Genomic DNA, 21,061 nt, shown 5'->3' with positions numbered 1-21,061 from the left:
GACGTTGCTTCATTTCTTTCGATTTCCTTCAATTAGCGACTTGAATTTGGTGGCTACAATTTCAGATTACTTTACGGTGCTTATCTCTCTCTCTCTCTCTCTCTCTCTCTCTCTCTCTCTCTCTCAAATTCAATAACTAGAGGGTAATTTTCTGAAGAAACTCCTTGTGCTCTTCATGTGAATCCAAAGTCTCTAAGAAATTCAGTAACTAGTGTAAATTTTCTGAAGATACTTGTGCTCAAGTGAATCCAGAACTCTCTCTCTCTCTCTCTCTCTCTCTCTCTCTCTCTCTCTCTCTCTCTCTCTCTCTCTCGTATATTTAAGGTAATTTTCTGAAGAAACTCCTTGTATTCATGTGAATCCAAACACTCTCTCTCTCTCTCTCTCTCTCTCTCTCTCTCTCATAAGGGTATATATTTACATGCAGCCCAAGACGCAATCAACATCGGAATACGCAACGCAGAAATTCCAATTAAAAGCGCAACTTGATCCAGAAGGCTTTCGTAATAGCAATTTTGCAGGACTCAATCAACGGAGTTTGTGACGGCAATTTACCAGACGGTCAGAGACTTTCATGACTTCTAATTGAAATTGAATGGAGAGCGAATCCTGATTCGCTCTCAAATTATTATTCAGATCTAAAGTTTTTATTTTTTTCATACCGAGGCGTCTCAATCCGAAGGGCGCTGCCCTTAGTGTTTTCAAGAAGCCTGTAGGAGCGCCTCAGTGGCTTGGTCGGTATGGTCGTGGCCTGCCACCTCGGTGGCCGCGAGTTCGATTCTCGGGCTTTTCACTGGAAGGGGTTAGAGATGTGTATTTCTGGTGTTAGAAGTTCACTCTCGACGTGGTTCGAAAGTCACGCAAAGCCGTTGGTCCCGTTGCTGAATAACCACTGGTTCTATGCAACGTAAAAGCACCATAAAAAAGAAGTGTGTTGGGATGCGGTTGCGTGACTATAGAGTCCTATGCCCCTCACATAAGTTGCAACATAACACTTGACTAGCTACCAGGAACGGCCGTTTCTACGCGACGTTAATCAGCCCCTCTCGTTCCTCTTGAGTTGATTGGTTTGTGTTTGATATAAGTAACTGGGTAATAAAATCTAATTCCAGGCATGAGGCTTATGTAAAGGCCAGAAAATACAATTGAGTAACTAAAACCAAAAGTTGTCAAATGCAATACGTACCTTTCCTTTGAGACACCAAAAGAAAACATTTCGAATGCAAAGTTCATAAAAAATAAGAGCGTATATTTTTAAATTAAGATTAAGAAACTTATATGAGTCTGTCCTACCGTACGGTTGGAAAAGTGTTGGTGAACCACATTTAGAAATGACCAGCACAATGGAGTCGATACGAAACCAGGTGTGATGATTGGTTTGCGTTTGATATAAGTAACCGGGTAATAAATGTCAATTGTAGGTAAAAATGAACATAATCGTGAAATAAGACTATGGCAGGGAACTTGTTCTCTATCTAATTCCAGTCATGTGGCTTATGTAAAGGCCAGAAAATAAAATTAACTAAAACCAAAAGTTGTCAAATGCAATACGTACATTTCCTTTGAGACACACCAAAAGAAAACATTTCGAATGCAAAGTTCATAAAAAATATAAGAGCGTATATTTTAAAATTAATATTAAGAATTATATGGTCTGTCCTACCGTACGGTTGGAAAATGTTGGTGAACCACATTAGAAATTCACCAGCATAATGGAGTAGCATACGTAACCAGGTGTGATGAATGTGGTTGGCTTTGAAGAGGAAAGTTACCGAAATTTCAGTTATTTAAAAGCAACTACTTCCAAAAAAAAGTGTAGTACAGGTTTATTTTGTATAAATTTCTTGGATATGAATATGAATGATTTTCTGTAATGTATATTTTTGCCGTTTAGATATATAGGTAGTAGTTCATTAACTTTTGTTAGTTTTTGGCTATGTTTTATAAATATAAATATACGTACATTCACATAAGACTGTAAAATGGCGTGGCGGTCGTTCTTGATTATGCTTGACGAGTGAAGCCACCGAAAGGTAAGAACCTCTATATCTATGGTAAGAACATGGGCAAATATCTAGCATTTGTTAGTATCTATAGTGGTTAGTAGGGTGGCTATACAAAGGTGATGTGACAGGAGGGAGAATCAGCAGAGGCTCATATGACAGTCTTGGAGTTAAATTACAAGTGGGTACGTGAGAAAACAAGTTACCACTATGCATATCTACGTGAACAGGACTTTTGTGAATTCTGGTAATTGATGTTGGAGTAAAAGCTCGCAGAATTATCGTGTGGATTAATTCTTTGTAGTAATATCCAAGGCAACCTAGTTGGTAATAGTCCGATTCCATAAACGGGTAACAATACAGGTGATTGCAAAATGAACTAAGAAGACTATCTCAGGCTACATGAGTTATAGAAATGCACACAAAAATGTAGAATCATGAAATTGCCTACAGTGGAAAGAAATTTTGTTTGAAGGGATTAAGGCAAGCGATGCTACGTAAAAAATGTGACACAGTTTATCAGCAAGTAAACGAGTAATAGAGGGGGTTAAATAAATTACACAGTTGCGACAAAGGATAAAAGTGGATAATTTGCATACATGGTTTAGTCTGCCAGGGAAATGAACGTAAATGCAATGTTATAAACGGTCAATGCCTCAACGTTTCAGAGAGAGAGAGAGAGAGAGAGAGAGAGAGAGAGAGAGAGAGAGAGAGAGAGAGAGGTTATCTATGATAAACGTAAAGCAAAATAATAATAGTAATAATAATAATAATAATAATAATAATAATAAATAGCAATAAATAAATAAAAAAAATAAATGTTTATTTTTCTTTTGAGATAGGCCTATCAGGCCGTGTATTTTGAAAATGAACAGTGACAATTTTAATTATCATGGAATAATACAGAGAAAATTTGATTTACAGGATCACGCCTATTACTTCCATGGACAAGAATTGTGTGGGGCTAACGATTTTTATTTGATTATAGTAGCAGAATAATTATCGTTTAATTTTAAGACTCGTTGACATGATGACTTCGGTGACAACCAATGACCAGCAGCAGTACGCTTATGAACTGGATAACTGTCATATGTCCATTACATGACGACATAAATAAGAGAAGATGAATAAATAAGAGAAGATAATTAAGGTATATTTCAATAAATACCTCCATTTCTGTCAGCCTTGAGAGTACCTAGTAGTCTGAGTTTGAAGATGGAAGCCGAAAAAGGAGTCCGAGACAGCGCAACTGTATCTTATCTCAATATGTCGCAGGACATCAGGCGTGACGTCATTCAAAAAGTTTTGCTTTTGGGAGGAAGAAAACAAAAACAAACAAAACTTCCCAAGTTGTTGTTGTTGCTTTAGATTCGTCAGCCTCTGCCTTGGAAAGCATCAGAAGACCTCGTCATTTAGGATAGGTCTTTGACGGCCAGAGGGACATCTTAGCAAGCAAATTCTTTAGGCCTATGGTAAAGATGTTTTGTTTTATTTTGTTGGGATAGGCCTAATGTAATTAGCTAAGCTACGTATTCTATATTCTATTTTGTACGTAATGATGTAATTACCGAAAAATTAAGTTGTTCTTAACTACCCGAACGTCCTAACTTCAGCAGACCCTAGGCAATAGGCTGTACCATAGCATACCGTAAAGGCAATGAGTTACCTAGCCTAATTTAAGAAATATTAATGCCTACAGTGCACCACGTGAGGTGCACCGATGGCACAATGCTTATGGGAGGGGAACGCTTTTGGCCTCTAGCTGTAGCTCCTTTTGTTCTTTTTACTCTACCTCTTTTTATATCCTCTCTTAACAATTGAATAACCCAGTGCTGAATGACCTCATAGATCCCAGGGCTTGGCCTTTGCCCTAAAGTCTTTATACAATTCAATTCCCATGAGCACCATATTCAGTACCATCACCATTGGAATACTAGATGGCTAGAAATAAACAAAAACGGTAAATAGCTATCTCTGTAACGGTAAATTTGTGATAGATTTAAGCGTGAGTCTTTCACTAGTCATGTTTGGTTACTTGAGATTGCAACAAAAAACTCCAATATCAAACTGAAATTTCGAGCCTATGAAACAAAAACTAGCGAAAGGTTTAGATGCATCTTACTCTAACCTTTCTCAGCATAACTTAAGCTATGGCACCTTGGCGCTGCTCTTGAACTAACCTAACCTACTCTAAGGCACTGCCTCCTGACTGCTTGAAGGTGGCATGTCAGTTCCCCCTATCTCCCACCTCTTTACTTGCTCTGTTTTGTCTGTCAGTTCCTCTTGTCTCTCACCCCTTTACCTACTCTTTTTAGCCTGTCAGTTCCTTTTGTCTCCCACTTCTTTACCTCCTCTTTTTGGTATGTCAGTTCCTCTTGTTTCCTACCTCTTTACCTCATCATTTTAGTATGTCAGTTCCTCTTGTCTCCACCTCTTTGCCTCCTTTTTTTGGTATGTCAGTTCCTCTTGTCTCCCACCTCTTTACTTACTCTTTTTGACTTGTCAATTCCGCTTGTCTCCCACCATTTTACATGCTCTTTTGCCTGTTCAGCTCTCTTGTCTCCACCTTCTTTACCCTACTATTTTTAATTGGCTATCAGTCCCCTTGACTCATGTGAGCTGACATCCGGTATATGAATGATTTGGTGCAACACTGCTACTATTTTACCCAGGGATATCATAATGGAAGAGTTGCTGATTTCTAGCACGACTTTTAAGACTTTCTTTTTCTTTGTGTGCTTACATAGCTGTTAAACTATCTTATGACCCTCCCCCTTCTCTTCGATTTGGTGTGCATGCATTTGCCTTTTTAGGAGCAAAGCGTACTGAACAGGGAAGATGCATGATTTAGGGTTCCACCCTTCTTAGGAAGTGTTCTCACCACTTATGGTATCAGCCTAGCAGGGTCATCATCATTTTGCTAAATCTGTGTACAGTTACCCAGTTCAAATCAAAGCATTAGGTTTATATAAGGCTGTGGTTTGTATTCATGAATAACATTTTTACATTTTTTTACCATATGTATTTGAATAAATATCAGTGATATACCTTATGTAGAATTTGTCATTATAATGCAGACATTTAAACGTAATAAATTATTGCTCTTTATGTATCCTTTGGTTATAAAAGATATTTTGTTCAATAAGGTAATCTCAGCATCCTTAGGCGAAATAAAATCTCTCGTAAGAGTAGTAAGTAGAAAATGCAGTGCCATGTGGAATAGTTTATGTGGTGCTGTATTAGGAAAATTAGGGGCCAGATTGACTACTAAATTTAAATGTAATATGTGGTCAAATAAAGACAGTGAAGAGGCATGACTACAAAATGTTAAGAATCATGGTGAAGAGACTCAAAATAATTTTGGAATTGCTTGAACATGTGATGAAAAGGCAAAATTGAAGGCCCAAGTCAGGTGGATTAAGTATTACTCATTGGATTCTGCAGTTTTAGAAAGAGTACTTATTTTGATCATATTTATACTGAAGCTTTCACTGCCCGTACAAATAATGTTAACTTCTATGCACTCCCAGTTGATTTAAGAAATTGGATAATTGCTTATTTGTATATTTTACAGCGTCCAGTTATAACCTTTGTTCACCAAGTGCATCATTGCTGCAATGCCTATGGCCTGTGTAATGAGAAGGCTAGAACTGTCGTATGCTCTGACCGATTGTATTCAAGGTATGGAAGTGTATTTTACCATTATGTGTGATTTTTTATTGTCATATCTTAAATTGGGATTGTTAAAGGTTCATTCATTCCCTTGTGTTGCATATGCTAGGTATTAGTCTTAACATTCAGTGAGATCAGTAAGGTAGTCTCAAATATCTTCCAGTTATCACTGTACTCCAGATTATCAATGCATTTTCTTTGAGCTGTTGGGAATGTTGTACCAAACTGCATAGAGCAAAGTAAAATTGTCATCCATGTGTAATTACTTCTTCCCATTCTCTTTTATCTTCTGTACCCCTGACTGAATTTTCATCTAACCCCGGTGTCATTTCTTCTTGATTTTTGCGTCATCTCCATGGTCTGTGTTTTGCTACTTTCATTTTTACTACTTCTTCTGTGACTGACCTCTCTTCACTTGAAAGTCATCCAAACTCTCTTGGCCTTTGATGTGTTTGTATTTTCCAGTTTTTGGATGGATACCATGCATCTTAGCTACTCGTACTTTTTGGGAAAACACAAGCTTTGTGTTTTAGTTCAAGAGGGATTCATGAGCTAGTTAAAAAAAACCATCCTTTATAATGGTTTTGAGAAAAATAGTTTTCCCAAATCTGCAGTGTCAATCCACTTAACATAAATCACAAAGTGAAATACTAATGCCTCAAAAGACTGCTAATACATAGCATTGTAGACCCACTTCCTTATGAGTCCCTCTTGTATACAGAATAAAACTCAAAGAAGCAAGCCAATAGGAACTTAGAGAATTGGAAGATATGGAATAATAATATGGTATGTATTAGAAAGTGGTTGTTATGGAATATAAAATCAAAGAAGTGGCAGAAATGAAATAGAAAAGGTGGAGAAAAGAGGAATTCTGAATGTGAGAATCCTTGTCAAAGTAACAGACCATTTGAGTAAAATCAGTATTTTTAGTATAGTACTTTATCCAAACCACTGACTCATATTTGTAGATTCAAGTGCTGGCCCTAGAATTTAATGTGAGGTTTTGTATCAAATTTGAGGTAATATAACAAAATTGCTGAGTCAGATCTCAAGATTTGTTCTTGGTTTGTAAATGAGAACTGATAATTGGAACAAGTGGAAGTGAAAGAACTTTGACATATAGAATCTTTGTCTCCCAGAACACTGATGTACCCTTTCTCTTTGCTTTACAGGGGTGTTGACATCACAGAGGCATGTGTGAGTGGCACATTAAGAACACTTGATTTTGAACTTTGGCTAAACTAGAAAAGCAAATACTATTGATGGTAAGGCTGAGAAGATTTCCCGTTTTGTTGACAATGTAGTTATTAGATATTAACTAATTTTTTTTTATTATGTTTGTATATATAGTACATATAGTAGATTACATATATTTAATCAATATTTGTTGTGACTGATACATAGTTTTATATACATTATATATTTATACACTATATATTTCTTCTAGGAACTGTAAAGTTTATGATTGTTGTTTAACTGACAAAAAATGTATTACTAAGTACGTACATTAGTCTGCAAGTATAAAATATCTCGAAAGTTATAAATGTTTCAGATATGGGTCACTATGTATGTTCTTGGTGTAACATTGCATTTGGGGAATTGTCAATTCTTCACCTCCACATGGGAGTTCATATAGAGCTTGTTGGTCCAAAAGGCAGCTCTTCTGTTGAAATACCAGGAGGTCATATGGTGTCTGAAGTTAAGGAAAGTTCTGATGAGCAAGGGGAGTATTATTGCAAAGTATGCCAGAAATATTTCAATAATCTGGGCATCTTCACCTTTCATATGCGTGCTCATTGTGAAGGTAAAAGTTTTCAGTGTACAATATGTGGTGTAGTTTTTTCAACAAAAAGTGCTGTGTATAATCATGTATGTAGTCATGTCAATGAAAAGCTTTGCAAGTGTACAAGAGGACATCTTGCCTTGCAAGGAAAGGATGATCAGCCAAAAATATTTGAAAGTGCAAATGACCTCCATAAATGTGGGGTATGTGATGGAGGATATAGTACAAAGAAGAGACTGGACAGGCATACCCTAAAGCATATGGGACATTTCAGTTGCTCCATTTGTAAAAGGTCTTATCAAGGTCAAGTTGAATATGATAAGCACATGGTATACCATGCTTATGTGATGTTTTTCCGATGCGAGGTCTGTTTTGAGACGTTTGACGACAGGATAAAGAGGGATGACCACATGAAGGTTCATTCTTCTTCATACTGTGGGGAAATGGTCTTGACAGATCAAAGTGGTGTTCCAAAGCCATCTGCTTTGAAGGATGGGGAAGTTTGGAATGATTGTAAAGATATTTCCGAGGAAAAAGGCTCCAAAAAACTGAAGTCAGGGTGTTTGCAAGGAAGTGATACAGATTTTGTACCATTCAGTACCACTACGACAGTTCCTCAAACTGTACGTTCCCCAGTTTCACAGGATTTGTTTCGTGGTAAAAAGAGGAGTGATCTGCGTAGTATACTCAAGGATATTGGTGTTTCACGTGGAACTGTACTGAAGAGATCTGAAAAAGCAAAGAGTGACTTAGTCAGTGAAAACTCGAATGATATTGAAGTGGTTTCCAAGGAGTCTCCAAAAGAATACCAGGCAACAGTTGTAAATGGTTGCAATATTTTTGAGAGGAAATCAAGTCAGCGTAAGGAAAGTGGAAAGTACAAATGTAAATTATGTTTCAGTGTTTGGAAGGAGAAACATGCATTTTGGCAGCATTTACATGAGCATTCTGATGATGTTCCTTATACATGCAAAATTTGTGTTGAAGTCTTTGATGATGTAGAATCATGGAAGGTTCATAAAGAGCAGAAATGTACCTGTGCCCTTTGTGGAAAATTAATGCAAAGAATAGATTATGCTGTTCACAATAAAGCCTGCCCTGTCAATAACCCTTTCAAGTGTCTTGTTTGTTTTAAAAGATTCTTAACATCTGACTTATTTAGGGAACACATGAAATCTCATTCCAGAGAGCAGGCTTGCAGATGCAAAGTATGTGGGGAGGTACTACTTCTGAAATATGAAGCAGAGAGGCATAACAAGATGCACAAGAAAGAAAGCATAGATTTAGTCTCCATGCCACTGCTAAGCGAAGATGAGTTGTTGACTGTTACATTAGGTGCTCAAAACCCTTTGTGTAAAGTGAAATCAGAGCATTCACTACAAACATCAGATGTTTCTGACAAAGAAAGAGATGTGAAAGTGCCTTTGTCTTCAATAAAAACAGAAAATTACATTGAATCAGGGTCTGTTAACACACTGAGTGCCATAATTGTCAAGGAGGAACCATTTTTTGAAGACAAAAATGTTTTTAATGATGCTGTATTGACTACAGATGTAGAGCAAAGGTATGTCGTCATGGTGACTGATGAGGCAAATGATTTTAACCAAGATGAAAATATTGTTGACCCATTAGCATAAACTGTAATTTGTTTTCTTGTTAATTATCTGATAGTGAATTCTTGTTATAGATGCCAAGTTAATAAAATAATTTGAATTTGCATTACTAAAATGTCATAATTTATTCAAGAATTTTTTTTTACCCTTTGAAATATTTACGTACTTAATTTTCATGAAATGCCTTCTTCAAACCAGTTTATACTAACTTTTAATCTTTACAAAAATGCTGTATGGTATTTTATAAGTGTTAATTCGTATAAATTAGTATCCTTTAGTGATTTTTCCAATTTCGCTTGTAATGTGTCATATTTAGTTGTGACTAAATTCATCTTGTCATTTATATATAGGTAGTTGCGCTTTACAGTGAGCAGGTTCTGTCATTCAGGGACATTGCTTGATAACTGTATTATCAGATTTTTTCTGTCTTTGTTTCATTCATTTATCTGGATTAATTTTTTTTATGTCAAGAATGCTTGTCTGTCTCTACTGGAGTTCTTACGTGAAGGACAGTATGCTGTTTGCATACAAGTGAAATAGATTTGTAATTTTTATTTTTATTTTATTATCCCAGATATGATCAGGAGATAAGATTACTACAAATGCTACTGCCAGTTAGAACCCATCACATTATTGAATGTAAATTTAAATTTAAAGTAGATGTGGTGTCAATTGAAAAATCAGAGAAAGATGTAGAAATATTCAAAAGATGAGTAGAATTTAGGAGAGAGGACGAATAATATCTATAAGCAAAACCCAGCTTATGCTGACCATAATTTATCAAATGATGACCATAATTTATCACTGGAGAAGTTTAGAATTGCAAAATAGAAATGTATAAGGTATTTTCATTGCCCAAATTGTAAGAGAGTAATTAATTAAGAGAAGGAGGAGAACTGTTGTGGTGAAAGGGCAGGCCTTGCTAAAATTTGGACATTTCTGCTATCTCGGTGACACTGATTCTTGAAGCTTATGTTTATAGACTGAAAAGGAAGAAAAAAATAAATTGTAACAGATAGGTGAAGTGGGAAGAGATTGTTGAATTGTTTGTAAATAAGAGTAGGTATGTATCTCAATAAATAGAGCAAAAGTGGAGACAATGACACACAGGAAATGGAGATTTTAAAGTCACTTTAGAATATTGAGATGCAGTACATGACTGCAGTGCATTGAGAATATATTTCAAGTGAGAGAGTTTCTGGAAGATTGGTGTCCAGAGGCTGGAAAATAGGTGGGTATCTCAAAGATGGAGCTGGCATTGGTAATTGATGAGGGGAGAGGCAGCAAGTTAAAACCAGTAAAGAATGCGCCAGTTTCTTCAGTGCAATCAAGTTGCTGTACATCGTTTACTAATGCTGTATGAAACTTTAGGTATCCTGCAATATGAAACACTCAGCCATGACTGGGCAGTGCTCTGTTGCTCCCCAGATGCAGTCAGTTGAAGATGCATTGGTGGCTGGCACCTCTAGTGGAGCCAGATGCATGATCCATGGCTAAACTTAACATTAAATAAGTAAAAACTATGTACTGAGGCTAGAGGGATGCAGTTTGGTATGTTTGATGATTGGATGGTGGGTGATTAATATATCAATTTAAAACCCAAAACCCCAACCCCCCCCCCCCCCCCCCCATCCCACCCCGTTACACCCCACCCCCCCCCCCCCCACCACCCCCCATCACATAACCCCGTAGCCTTTGTAGTTTTTAAGATCTGAGGGCTGACAGAAAAAGTGCAGACGGACAAACAAAGAGAGAACCATAGATGAAGCTATAAACTAGAAGGGAATTCAGGCAGAAATCTCTAAGACAGACAAGACTCATTCCATGCCCAATCCTGCAAAGGAAAAAATAAAAATGTTAATGGTAATGATAACAGTGTGACTAGTACTGTTAAAACCTTCACAAAACCATTGTTTTAAAAATTACTTAATCAACTTTTTATTGATTTTTCGTTAATGTACAGAATTAGTTTATGTAAATGTTGAAATTTTTGGATTATGGTTGTGTTGGATGTTGATTAAATATTTATTAATTCAATAAATTACGTAGAGCTGGTGTCAGTTAAACAGGTTATAGGCTAGCACAGGATTTATTTTACTACTGTCTCAGTCTGTTTTTCTTATGTAATACTAAAAAAGTTATTATTTATGATGTAATTAGAAGTTGTATTTCTAAACATTGTGGGGATGCTCACAATGCAAAAATATAAAGTCATGCTGATTTTCATGTTCCTACATTTCTTTGTTTTAGAATTTTTAAAGTTCATGTGATGATTTTGCCACCAACACTCCTGCAAATACATGGGCTCTTTCTCATTTTGAGGAAGAGCCCTTCTGTGTTACTTTTCTTGGTTTCCAAATCCCTTTGCATTTCCCAGACATGAGACTCGTGTAAAGAAACATTGAATTTTATTTACACAGCTTTCTCCTAAGGTATCATTATGGCCAAAACCAAAATGGTTAAACTTTCCCTCCATGTACCTATAGAATGTGTATTCTGGTCATCTCATCAACCAGACAAGTGCACAGGCAATTCCATCTCACCCCCTCCCCACTGGCTTCCACCTAGAATAACCTTGATAGCACTAAGAACACCTGTATATGAAAGGTGGTTTGTATACTTTGTGGGAATAAACGCATGGCCAAAACATTAAGCCAAAAAGAACACATTTGGATGTAATTTTACATTTCTAATAGTATATGCCAATCCTCATTCCAAAATGAATTGGATTCAGACTTTTATCACAAAAGTTCAGTTTCATGCTAAGGAAAACTATTAAAACCCATGAAAATGATCAACCTTACTTTGATTCGTACAGAAGGACAAATTTTCCACACGTGGTGACACCATTCCCTGTTATAACATGGCAGTATTACCATGAAGCAAAGTAAGTTTACAGGTTTAGTGAGAAAATTTTTAATCATGAAATGGAAATCGTACAAAAAGAAGTAACTGAGTTTCACCTTTGGTCAACAAAGTTAAAACCCTCCATCTTTGGAAGTACTTCAACTTTTTTTTCCTGTTATGATGCACTGATATGATAATGGCCTTATCGCTTGTTCCATATGGCAGCATTCTTTCATATACTATTAATACGTAGCAGCAGAAGTACAGGTAGTCCCCGGGTTAATAAGGTCTCGGCTTACATTCCGAGGTTACGACACTTTTCAATTATATTCATCAGACATTATTTCCAGGGTTACGACGCATGTTCCAGTTACGACGCCTACAAACGCTGATCTGGCAAATGAAATATGACACCAAAAATGCAAAATAATCAATATTTAAACTTTTTTTTGATGAAAAATGCAATAAGAATGCAGTTTACATAGTTTTGAATGCACCCAAAGCATTAAAAGTAAGGTTTTCTTAGGATTTTTGACAATGTTCCGGCTTACGACGATTTTCGGCTTACGATGCGTCTCAAGAACGGAACCCCCGTCGTAACCCGGGGACTGGCTGTATATGTATAAATATACATATACAGGCATGCACACATTCACATAATTGTGCTGTATTTATTATGTATAAGCAGAAAATAGTGTATGTGTAAGTATGAACAGTTGAAAACAAATTCTTCGGGCCAAGCATAGGTGAGTCAAAGGAATCAATTAATGGGTTTGATTAAAATGTTTAATTGCACAACATGTATAAAATAGTACAGCTATTAAAACTTTCCAAATAGGTTTTATGCTAATGGATCTGCTACACTTTCATCCAAATTAGAATTGTCTCCTTCACCAGTCACTATCACAAGATTATTTTGTTCCATATTTCTTGTTAGTCCAGTGTCGTCAAAAAACCTTTTCTCTTCGAATAATGGTTCTTCCTTGACTATTATGGTATCAAGTGTGTGCAGAGCACTGGACTCAACATCACACTCTGTTTTTATGGATGAAATTGGCATTTTCATGTCTGTCTCTTTGTAAGGAATATATTCGTTTTGTAACGACTGCTCTGACTTTACTTGATGTGAAGAAGAGGTTTTTGCACTTGATACTGCAAAGAAAGGATCTTCCTCATCTTCACTTGTGGAAACTGAATCTACACTTTCTGTGCCATGCATTTTGTTATGTTTCTCTACTTCATATTTCAAAAGAAGTACTTCTCCACATACTTTGCATCTACATGACCTCTCTTTGGAATGAGTTTTCATGTGCTCTCTAAAAACGTCTGATGACGAAAATCTTTTGATACAAACAAGACACTTGAAAGGGTTACTGACATGGCAGACTTTGCTGTGGTGACCATAATTTACTCTTTTGATCAGCTTTCCACAAAGGGCACAGCCACATTTTCGTTTTATGTGACGCTCCCATGAATCTGGTCCATCAAAGATCTCCACACAAATCTTACATGTATAAGGAACATCCTCAGAGTGCTCTACCAAATGGTGCCAAAATGCAGGTTTGTCTCTCCACACTTTGAAACAAAGTTTACATTCATATTTTGTATATTCTTTACCAGCACCACACTTTACAATGAAATTATTACTTGTACTCTTTCCAACTGTTGTAGAATAGCCTCTCTTGGACTTCAGAGCTGTGAAATTCTGTATGTTGATTTCACTGATATTCACCAAGCTTCCACCATCTGACTGTTTATATGCTTTTTCTGATGACCCACTCATTGCCCCATGTGAAACACCAATAACCTTAAGTATACTGCGCAGATCACTCCTTTTTTTACATGAACCAACAGCTTTAAGAGCATCATTAATTGTATGGTCTAGCCCAAAATTTTTTTCACTTTCTTGTGTATGCTCTGACTTCAATTTTTTGGAGATTTTTTCTTCTGAAATTGCTTCATGATTATCCGTAGATTTCCCATCTTTCAATGCAGTAGTCTTTGGAACACAGGTTTGACCAGTCGGGTTCATTTCCTCACTGTATGAGGGTTGGTGGATTCTCATGTGATGATCTCTCTCTTTCCTATCGCAAAAAGTCTCAAAACATATCTCGCATCGAAAAACATGCACTGAGACTTGAAAATGGCGTCTCATGTGCTTCTCATAATCAAGTGGCCCATTGTAAGATGTTTTACAAATGGGGCAACTATGTTCCTTGTGTTTTTTAATATGATTTTCTAGTCTTTTCTTTGTACTAAACCCTCCATCACATACACCACATTTTAGTAAGTCATCTGCACTTTCAAATATTCTTGGCTGATCATCTTTTCCTTGCAGGGAAAGATGACCTCTAGTGCACCTACAAAGCTTTTCACTAATATGACTACAAACATGATTATACACACCACTTTTTGACGAGAAAACCGATCCACATATCTTACACTGGAAGCTTTTTCCTTCATAATGCGCAAGATTATGAAATGAGAAGAAGATACGATCACTGAAAAACTTGTGGCATACTTTGCACTGATACTCTTCTTTCTCCTCAGATTCCTTATCTTCAGACAAAATATTGGTTTCTGGTGTTTCACTTTGAAGACTATCTTTTGGACCAACAAATTCTACGTGAACTCCCATGTGGAGGTGAAGGACAGATAATTCCCCAAAAGAAATGTTACACAGAGAACACACGTAGTGCCCCATGTCAGAAACATTCATAATGTAAGATATATCAATTTGATGTATACAAAATTTGGAATTAGAATAGTTGGGAAACAATGTTCTTCAGATAAATGGTAATTGTAAGGGTATACAGTCCTAATTTGAATACAAGTAATTTATATCAAGAGGTAAAACTAATGTAGTACATATAGGCTATTGACACAATTACCATGAAATGAAAACCAACCAAATAGCTTTTACAAATCATTTTTACAGATACATTTTTTAAATTAAAATTCCACCAGTCTCACCATAAATGTTTCATATTTTATGTAACAACATTCAATAACAGGGAAAAATATAAGAGCCCATGAGCTGCTACTTGTTGATGCTCCTGATAAATGTACCCTTCTGCATATGTACATATCTCAAAAGGTACTACATCAAACTTGCTCATTGAAGATTCTGAGGAAAAAAGAAACAAAAAATGAACAAAATTATAAAATACAGCTTACAAATTACTATCAAAACTGTAAGAAAAATCATATGAAGTTTTCAGATGAATAAACTGTATATATTTACCAGGTGTTGCACTCCACTAGGTAAGGTTAAGTTTCTAGTAACACCTTTGGTGTATAAACACTGGTCACTTGTCTTGTGGCAGTTACCTTTACATCAAAACTATTGTAGGTATTATTACACTTTAAACTATTATTTAAAATATTAAGTCTTTTGTTTATGTTTTACCATTCATTCCAAATGGGCTGGTACACAACATGGGAATCAAGGGATCAGTGCTAGTAATATGGTAATGCAGCACAGTTTACGAAGAGTCAATAATGTTTACAGCAAACATTGAAACATAAGAACATTATATTTTCAATTCTAAAATGTGAGAATGGTTTAACGTAAAAGTTTACCAGATTGTTAGTAGTATGCCTGCTGTTTTACACCCAGGTTGACACAGTAATATCTGCTTCTCACTCTACATATTTGTCCAGAGTGAGGTTAGCTTAAGCCAAGTTAAGGTTTCCAAGTTCTCAAACTTGTCCATAGGAACTGGAATATAAAACTTATGCCAAGTGCTGGGACCTAAGAAGTCATTCAGTGCTGAAAGGAAAATCGAGGGTGAAAAAGGTTTGAGTTGCAACAGGAGTGACACCTGGCTGTTAGTTGCGCTATGAAACAATAGCTAGTTAGGAGAGGGGGACCAAAGATGGAAGAGGGAGAATATGAATGGACGTACCTACTAGTGAATGGCAGAGTACCTACCTAATAGGGTTTGCAGCTAGGGGCAGAAGGGACGCTGCAAAGAACCTTGAGACGTATGCCTACAGTGCACTGCATTAGTTTCATTAACTCCCTGTGGGAAAAATTGTCAGTACTAGCTAAATGTTACAAAAGGGAAAGGCAACAACCTAACTTAACCTAAACTTAAAGAATCTTTCCCTGACAAGGCCCGGGAATACCTTTGTCTCTATGGACCCCGTAAAATAGAACATGACATCGTAAATAACACTGCAACTTCCATTCGTGTCTACGGTAATTAGGTAGCTTTGATTTATATTTGCATGAAACCAAATCAACTTTTGTTTTGAAGTTTAAGGGATTGTTGACATCCTACCATTGGCGTGTAATCCAGGTCGAAAGTAACTTTGTCATGATAAACTATGGCTTCTTACCACTGTAGTTGTGTGGATGAGGGCCATATATTATTTTCTTGCATATAATACCGAAAAACAATCCTGGGACAACGAATGTCTTAAACTTTATTATTCCTCAAGAACTTTATCGTGACGTCACGACCGATAAATGTTATGTCAAGATGGTTTCCGATTGTCCCGGTCATTGTCAAGCATCTCGTCTCCATCTTGAAAGTTAAGTCGATGAAGCGAATGATAAATTTGAGTTGCTCTCTTACTGCTGTATTTTAAACTATATGTCTTTGTATTTGATATCTTCCTCGTGTTGATATTACGATTAACGTCCCCTTTCACTAATGTAAGTTCGAGGCCAAATTTGTCAACAGTATCCAATTTATATGTGTAGTTAGGTCAGTGTTGGTGTTTTTAATGACGTCATCGGTGCTTATTTCAAATGTCGCGTTATTAAAATTTTAATTTTCTTTAACTATCGCGATTGACGTCAAAAGTTAGAGCATGGAAATAAAAATTTTCTCAATGGTTTATATTTTGCTGGATTATTTCGGCAATCTAACAATTTAATAGTTCTTGTCGGGCCCATAAAAGGAAGCGAGAGGTTTGAATAAGCCGCTATGTTTCGACCGATAAATATTATTTATATAAGAGCTCTTCACAAGAAAAAACAAATAAAGCTATTCTGGTTCGATTAGCTATAGTCACGTCCTTACTTGTCTTCTCTATACTATATGGTATTTAAAATACCTTCAGTCGCAATTTTCATGATTTCGAAAATGCATTTTATCGGTTTTGCGATGGCCATTTCGATAACATGGGCACGGAGTAAAGTAATGGGTTAATTGTTTACTTATGATGTCGAGTTCCTTGTCTAAGTAATCTTGAGAAAAGATATTTAATCATCTTAGAAAGAAAAATGAAACCCGACTAAGTATATCGTTAAACCAATGTTCTCCATCTGAAAGAAACAAAAAGTAATGACCACATATCATTAACTTCAATGTAGCTATTAACTTTGATTTATAATTGCCCCCGTCGAAACTTATTTACTCGAAGAATAGATAAATAATAATGAAATGCAACTGAAGATTGTGTCGTATGTGTTTGCTATCTATCTATTTATTTCAGTCGCCCTTCGTTCAAGCGCTGCTCTTTTGTTTTTCGCGCCCTTTAAACTTTGAAATGTCAAAATTTAAAAGTCTTCGGGTTCGGGACGGTATCACTGACCTCCGTCCTCCGTCTTTGATTGGGTGTTTCGTTCTTAGCCACCGTTACAGTTTTGAAGGCGGTAAGTACATAGAAGACTGTGAATATTTTAAGGGTAATTTTGTTATATATAGATAGTAATTTAATTACAAATGATACGAAATTGCCTATGGCGTAGACGAGTTTGAGCATTTAGGTAAATACCTAGGTAGGTAGGTAGCTCAAAGTAGCTAGCTAGGTATACCTAGTACCTAGGTACTAGGTACTAGGTACCTAGCCTAGGTATCTCACTAGCAGAAGATGGCCTGAAGTCAATGAATTACCCTAGTAGTACCTAGTAGCTTATTTTAAGCCCAAACATCTGCCCTTATAGTATTCGGATAGCAATGCTGGAAAGGTAATTGTTTAGGCTAGGTGTCCCACACAATTAAGGTATGCTGGTGTAGCCTAATTGCATAGATAGGTTAACCTGCTCTTTATCGACTATAGTACCTAGTATCCCTAGGTACTACTGCTAGGTAGGTAGCTTAGGTTCTCTTGACTCAAGGCGTATAGCCAAAATTTTGACCCAGGGAATGCTCTTTAGCCTATTGGTAGGCTCCCTTGCTGTACCCTAGGCTGTATTTTGCCAGATTGGGTTAGGCTGATAGCCTATGACTTCATTGGCTATATACCGTACCAACAACGTCATTACCATAGGTCCAGTCTGAAAGCATCTGAATTGGGGCTTGGACTTGAGCTGGGTTAAGCATACCTCTAGGTAGCTGTAGGTAGTACCTAGGTAGTAGCCTACCTACTACTAGGCTATAGGTAGTAGTATATCACATTCTAGACTATTTTAGTAGGTATTATTAATTTTTGGTGCGCAGGCTACTTGGTAGTTATGGCTCAAGCTCTAGAGAGAAACTTTTACACCATCACTTTTTTGTCCTGTACCTAGCTAGTACTTTCAATAAACCTTAAAACTATGATAGAACGAGGAAGAGTTTTTAGTTGAAAGTGAAAGACTAAAAGGGACCTTTCATTACATTCGAATTTATTGGAGGAATTTTTGTCAATAAAATCATAAAGTATAACACATTTTAGGCTATAAAAATCCAGGACATGCAAATGAGAAAGGCTATAACATACTTTGAAAGACTTTCTGCTGCACTCCGTTAAATATAGGTAGCCTAGACGATCTGAAGATCTAAAATTTAGTCAGGTAATATCTCCTCAATGCTTGGATGAAGTTATTCCAGATCTCTGCCAAGCCATATGGACTAAAGTTTATAAGGATTACTAGGCTATATGAATTTTTTTATCTCTTATTTACAGCTATTTTCAATTAACATAATGGCTACTGTGTACACTAATTTTGGTAACTTTTCAAGATCTCCACTTTCTCACAGGAAAAACAATAAAGTCCCTCAGAGTGGTATTGCTATATGTATGTGCATAGGAATTTGCAAGTTCATACCTATTAGGGCAGACGCACTTCTGGCAAATAAATTTATATTGTGGGTTACCGAGATCTTTGTAATCTTGAATGCATGTTTAGAATTACTCTAAGCACTGTTGCTAGGCCAAAAGAATGTTTTATGTGGTGATTTGTTTTACATAGAATATTTTCAGAGATCTATAGAAAAATAATTAAGTTGTTTAAAAGTATTAAAGTTGAAATCTTATTAACCCTTGTCAATGCTTCTTATGCCCTTTTCTTGACATTTTCAACCTTTCATAGAACCCCTTCCATATTTGCAAGAACTGTGCATATTTGGCCAGCTCATGTTATCTGTAGTTATTTAGATTCAGTCACTACCTAGTACTTGGAAATGTTTGTTTCTTCATTGTAATTTACTATAAATTGAGCTCAACATTTTACCTTGAAGGAGTATCTGTAATTGACCCTAAAAATTTATTCTATTACTCTTTTTAAGGTTAGTCACATAACAATAACTAGACATCCATTGATTATCACCACATAGGTTAAAAGTTTTGGTCTCCTCTCTTCAGGCAAACATGATGAGCAGTCAAGAGATTAGTATTTCTGATGAGAGTGCTGGATCATCAGTAAGAGCTAATGAAATTCCTAGGTCAAAGGTCTTCTTTGTGCAGGCTCTTGACAAAGCAGCCCACAGAGAGATAGTCTACAGGAAAGTTAAAGAAGTGGTTACAGAAGGAAAAGGTTTGTCAGTTTGCAAGAGGGGCTGCAAGCAGTAATTATGTTTTTCTTCCTTATGGAAATATTGCATTTACTCATCCCAGACTTTTTTTGTAGTTATGAAATAGAAAATTAAATACATACCACTTATACGATTGTAGTTCTAATATTCATAAATACACAGTGTATGAAAAGTTTGTTATTGATCATTTACTGATGATTCATTTACAGCTGACTGTTCCTCCCCAGAAATTGTTTATCTTGGTCACTGTGGATGGACAGCAGTTGGCCAGGTGGTTAGTCCAACCTACTTTGCCATGGGGCTGTGCCGTAAGTTAAAGCTCTTGCCCTCAGAACGGTGCACCCTTTTACCTCTTCGTGACCAGTATCAAGCAATACAGTTGTGTTTGGCAAGAATCAATAAGAAGGTCTGTAATAATACATTTTTAGGTATTTTATTTGAGTATGTTATAATTAAGTCATGTAAATTCTTAAGTAAAAATAATTTACTATGAGATTCAGGGCCTCTGTAACACGGTTTTTTCGCAATAACTTTTTATCTATGCATTTCATAATTATAACGTTTATTCAGAATACATATTATATCAACACATAAATTTTGAGTGTATTCTGCACTACGTAGGTTGAATAAATTTGGTACTTATAATGTAAAAGTGACCTTTTTTGAAGACGGGCCAACTTACTCAGAGAAAAGGTTTCGAATGCACTTGTTACGTAACTTATGACATCATTTCTTCCCTCTTTCTCGATGGATGATTGGCTATACGTAACGAAGGCTAAACCTCTGGCAACAATGACATACAAATTTAAATACAAGCAAAGCAGTACACCTTTATGAACTCTGGAACCTCTCCACTGATAATTGTCATAATGAACAAACCAACAAAATATGTTAATAAATATAAAAACACTTCGATTATTAGTCAAACTCCCAAAATAAGTTTCCAAAGAAATTACAGTCTACTTTATAGGTCACAATCAGATTGACAAGATGTAGGGAATAGTTGGTAATTATCAAAAACATAGTAGACAAGCTTGATTTGATAAATGCTATATCCAATGTCAACAATTTTTATTTATTGGCTATCTACCTATTTACTGAAAAAAAGATAGCCGGTACCGTATATTGGCTTTAAACCTTCACCAATAATTATCGTCAGAATGGTGACTTCATGAGGCTCCACCCACTTTCGCCTCGTTATAATTCAGGATAACACTGAAGGCTACCATGGGCATTGTTGGATTAGAAAATTTAACTTCTGGCTATAAAAACTAATTTCTCGAGTAGTTGTAAGAAGTGCTAAATGATCCTCAAGCATCCCAGCAGTTGGCCTAAACGTTTAATTCATGTATATTACTGCTATACTGTTGCGGCACTACTGCTACAGTAGTATTACTACGCTAGCACTGATACCCGACCCACATCTATGTATCGTTCCGCCATTCATAAAGT

At 36.3% G+C, this 21,061-nt stretch overlaps 3 protein-coding genes across 11 annotated transcripts in view; 2 read left to right on the top strand and 1 right to left on the bottom strand.

Annotated features, from left to right (window-relative positions):
* The first annotated feature begins 2,869 nt into the window (after window positions 1-2,869).
* Window positions 2,870-14,596, top strand: LOC135201568 (zinc finger protein 836-like). Of its 5 annotated transcripts, XM_064230582.1 has the most exons (5): window positions 2,923-3,475; window positions 5,578-5,684; window positions 6,141-6,461; window positions 6,848-6,940; window positions 7,228-9,625. In XM_064230582.1, exon 5 carries the CDS (start codon window positions 7,230-7,232, stop codon window positions 9,093-9,095), a length of 1,866 nt encoding a protein of 621 aa, XP_064086652.1. In that variant the 5' UTR covers window positions 2,923-3,475; window positions 5,578-5,684; window positions 6,141-6,461; window positions 6,848-6,940; window positions 7,228-7,229; the 3' UTR covers window positions 9,096-9,625. The 5 variants fall into 5 exon arrangements, 3 of the variants coding, with proteins under 3 accessions (XP_064086652.1, XP_064086651.1, XP_064086653.1); XR_010311552.1 differs by lacking the exons at window positions 6,141-6,461; window positions 7,228-9,625 and adding an exon at window positions 14,469-14,596 and having other exon boundaries at window positions 2,870-3,475; XR_010311551.1 differs by lacking the exon at window positions 6,141-6,461 and having other exon boundaries at window positions 2,876-3,475; window positions 8,645-8,778.
* Window positions 11,892-16,633, bottom strand: LOC135201566 (zinc finger protein 426-like). 5 transcript variants are annotated; one of them, XM_064230576.1, is made up of 4 exons: window positions 16,263-16,633; window positions 15,853-15,943; window positions 15,501-15,690; window positions 11,892-15,045 (listed from the first exon to the last, which is right to left on the bottom strand). In XM_064230576.1, the coding sequence occupies exon 4, from the start codon at window positions 14,635-14,637 to the stop codon at window positions 12,760-12,762; it is 1,878 nt and encodes a 625-aa protein (XP_064086646.1). In that variant the 5' UTR covers window positions 14,638-15,045; window positions 15,501-15,690; window positions 15,853-15,943; window positions 16,263-16,633; the 3' UTR covers window positions 11,892-12,759. The 5 variants fall into 5 exon arrangements, with proteins under 5 accessions (XP_064086646.1, XP_064086647.1, XP_064086645.1 ...); XM_064230577.1 differs by lacking the exon at window positions 15,501-15,690 and having other exon boundaries at window positions 16,205-16,633; XM_064230575.1 differs by lacking the exon at window positions 15,501-15,690.
* A 749-nt stretch (window positions 16,634-17,382) lies between these two features.
* The window catches only part of LOC135201565 (PCNA-interacting partner-like), a 19,311-nt gene continuing 15,632 nt past the window's right edge, over window positions 17,383-21,061 (top strand). The window contains exons 1-3 of the mRNA XM_064230574.1: window positions 17,383-17,526; window positions 19,440-19,611; window positions 19,819-20,015. Coding sequence (XP_064086644.1) covers window positions 19,446-19,611; window positions 19,819-20,015 — 363 coding nt within the window. The 5' untranslated portion in view covers window positions 17,383-17,526; window positions 19,440-19,445. The remainder of the gene's footprint in view (window positions 17,527-19,439; window positions 19,612-19,818; window positions 20,016-21,061) is intronic.

This window comes from Macrobrachium nipponense, chromosome 28 (genome assembly GCF_015104395.2).
Source record: "Macrobrachium nipponense isolate FS-2020 chromosome 28, ASM1510439v2, whole genome shotgun sequence".
NCBI classification, from domain to species: Eukaryota; Metazoa; Arthropoda; class Malacostraca; order Decapoda; family Palaemonidae; genus Macrobrachium; species Macrobrachium nipponense.
The sequence above is the reverse complement of the archived record's forward strand: the minus strand, read 5'-3'. Positions and strand labels throughout refer to the sequence as shown.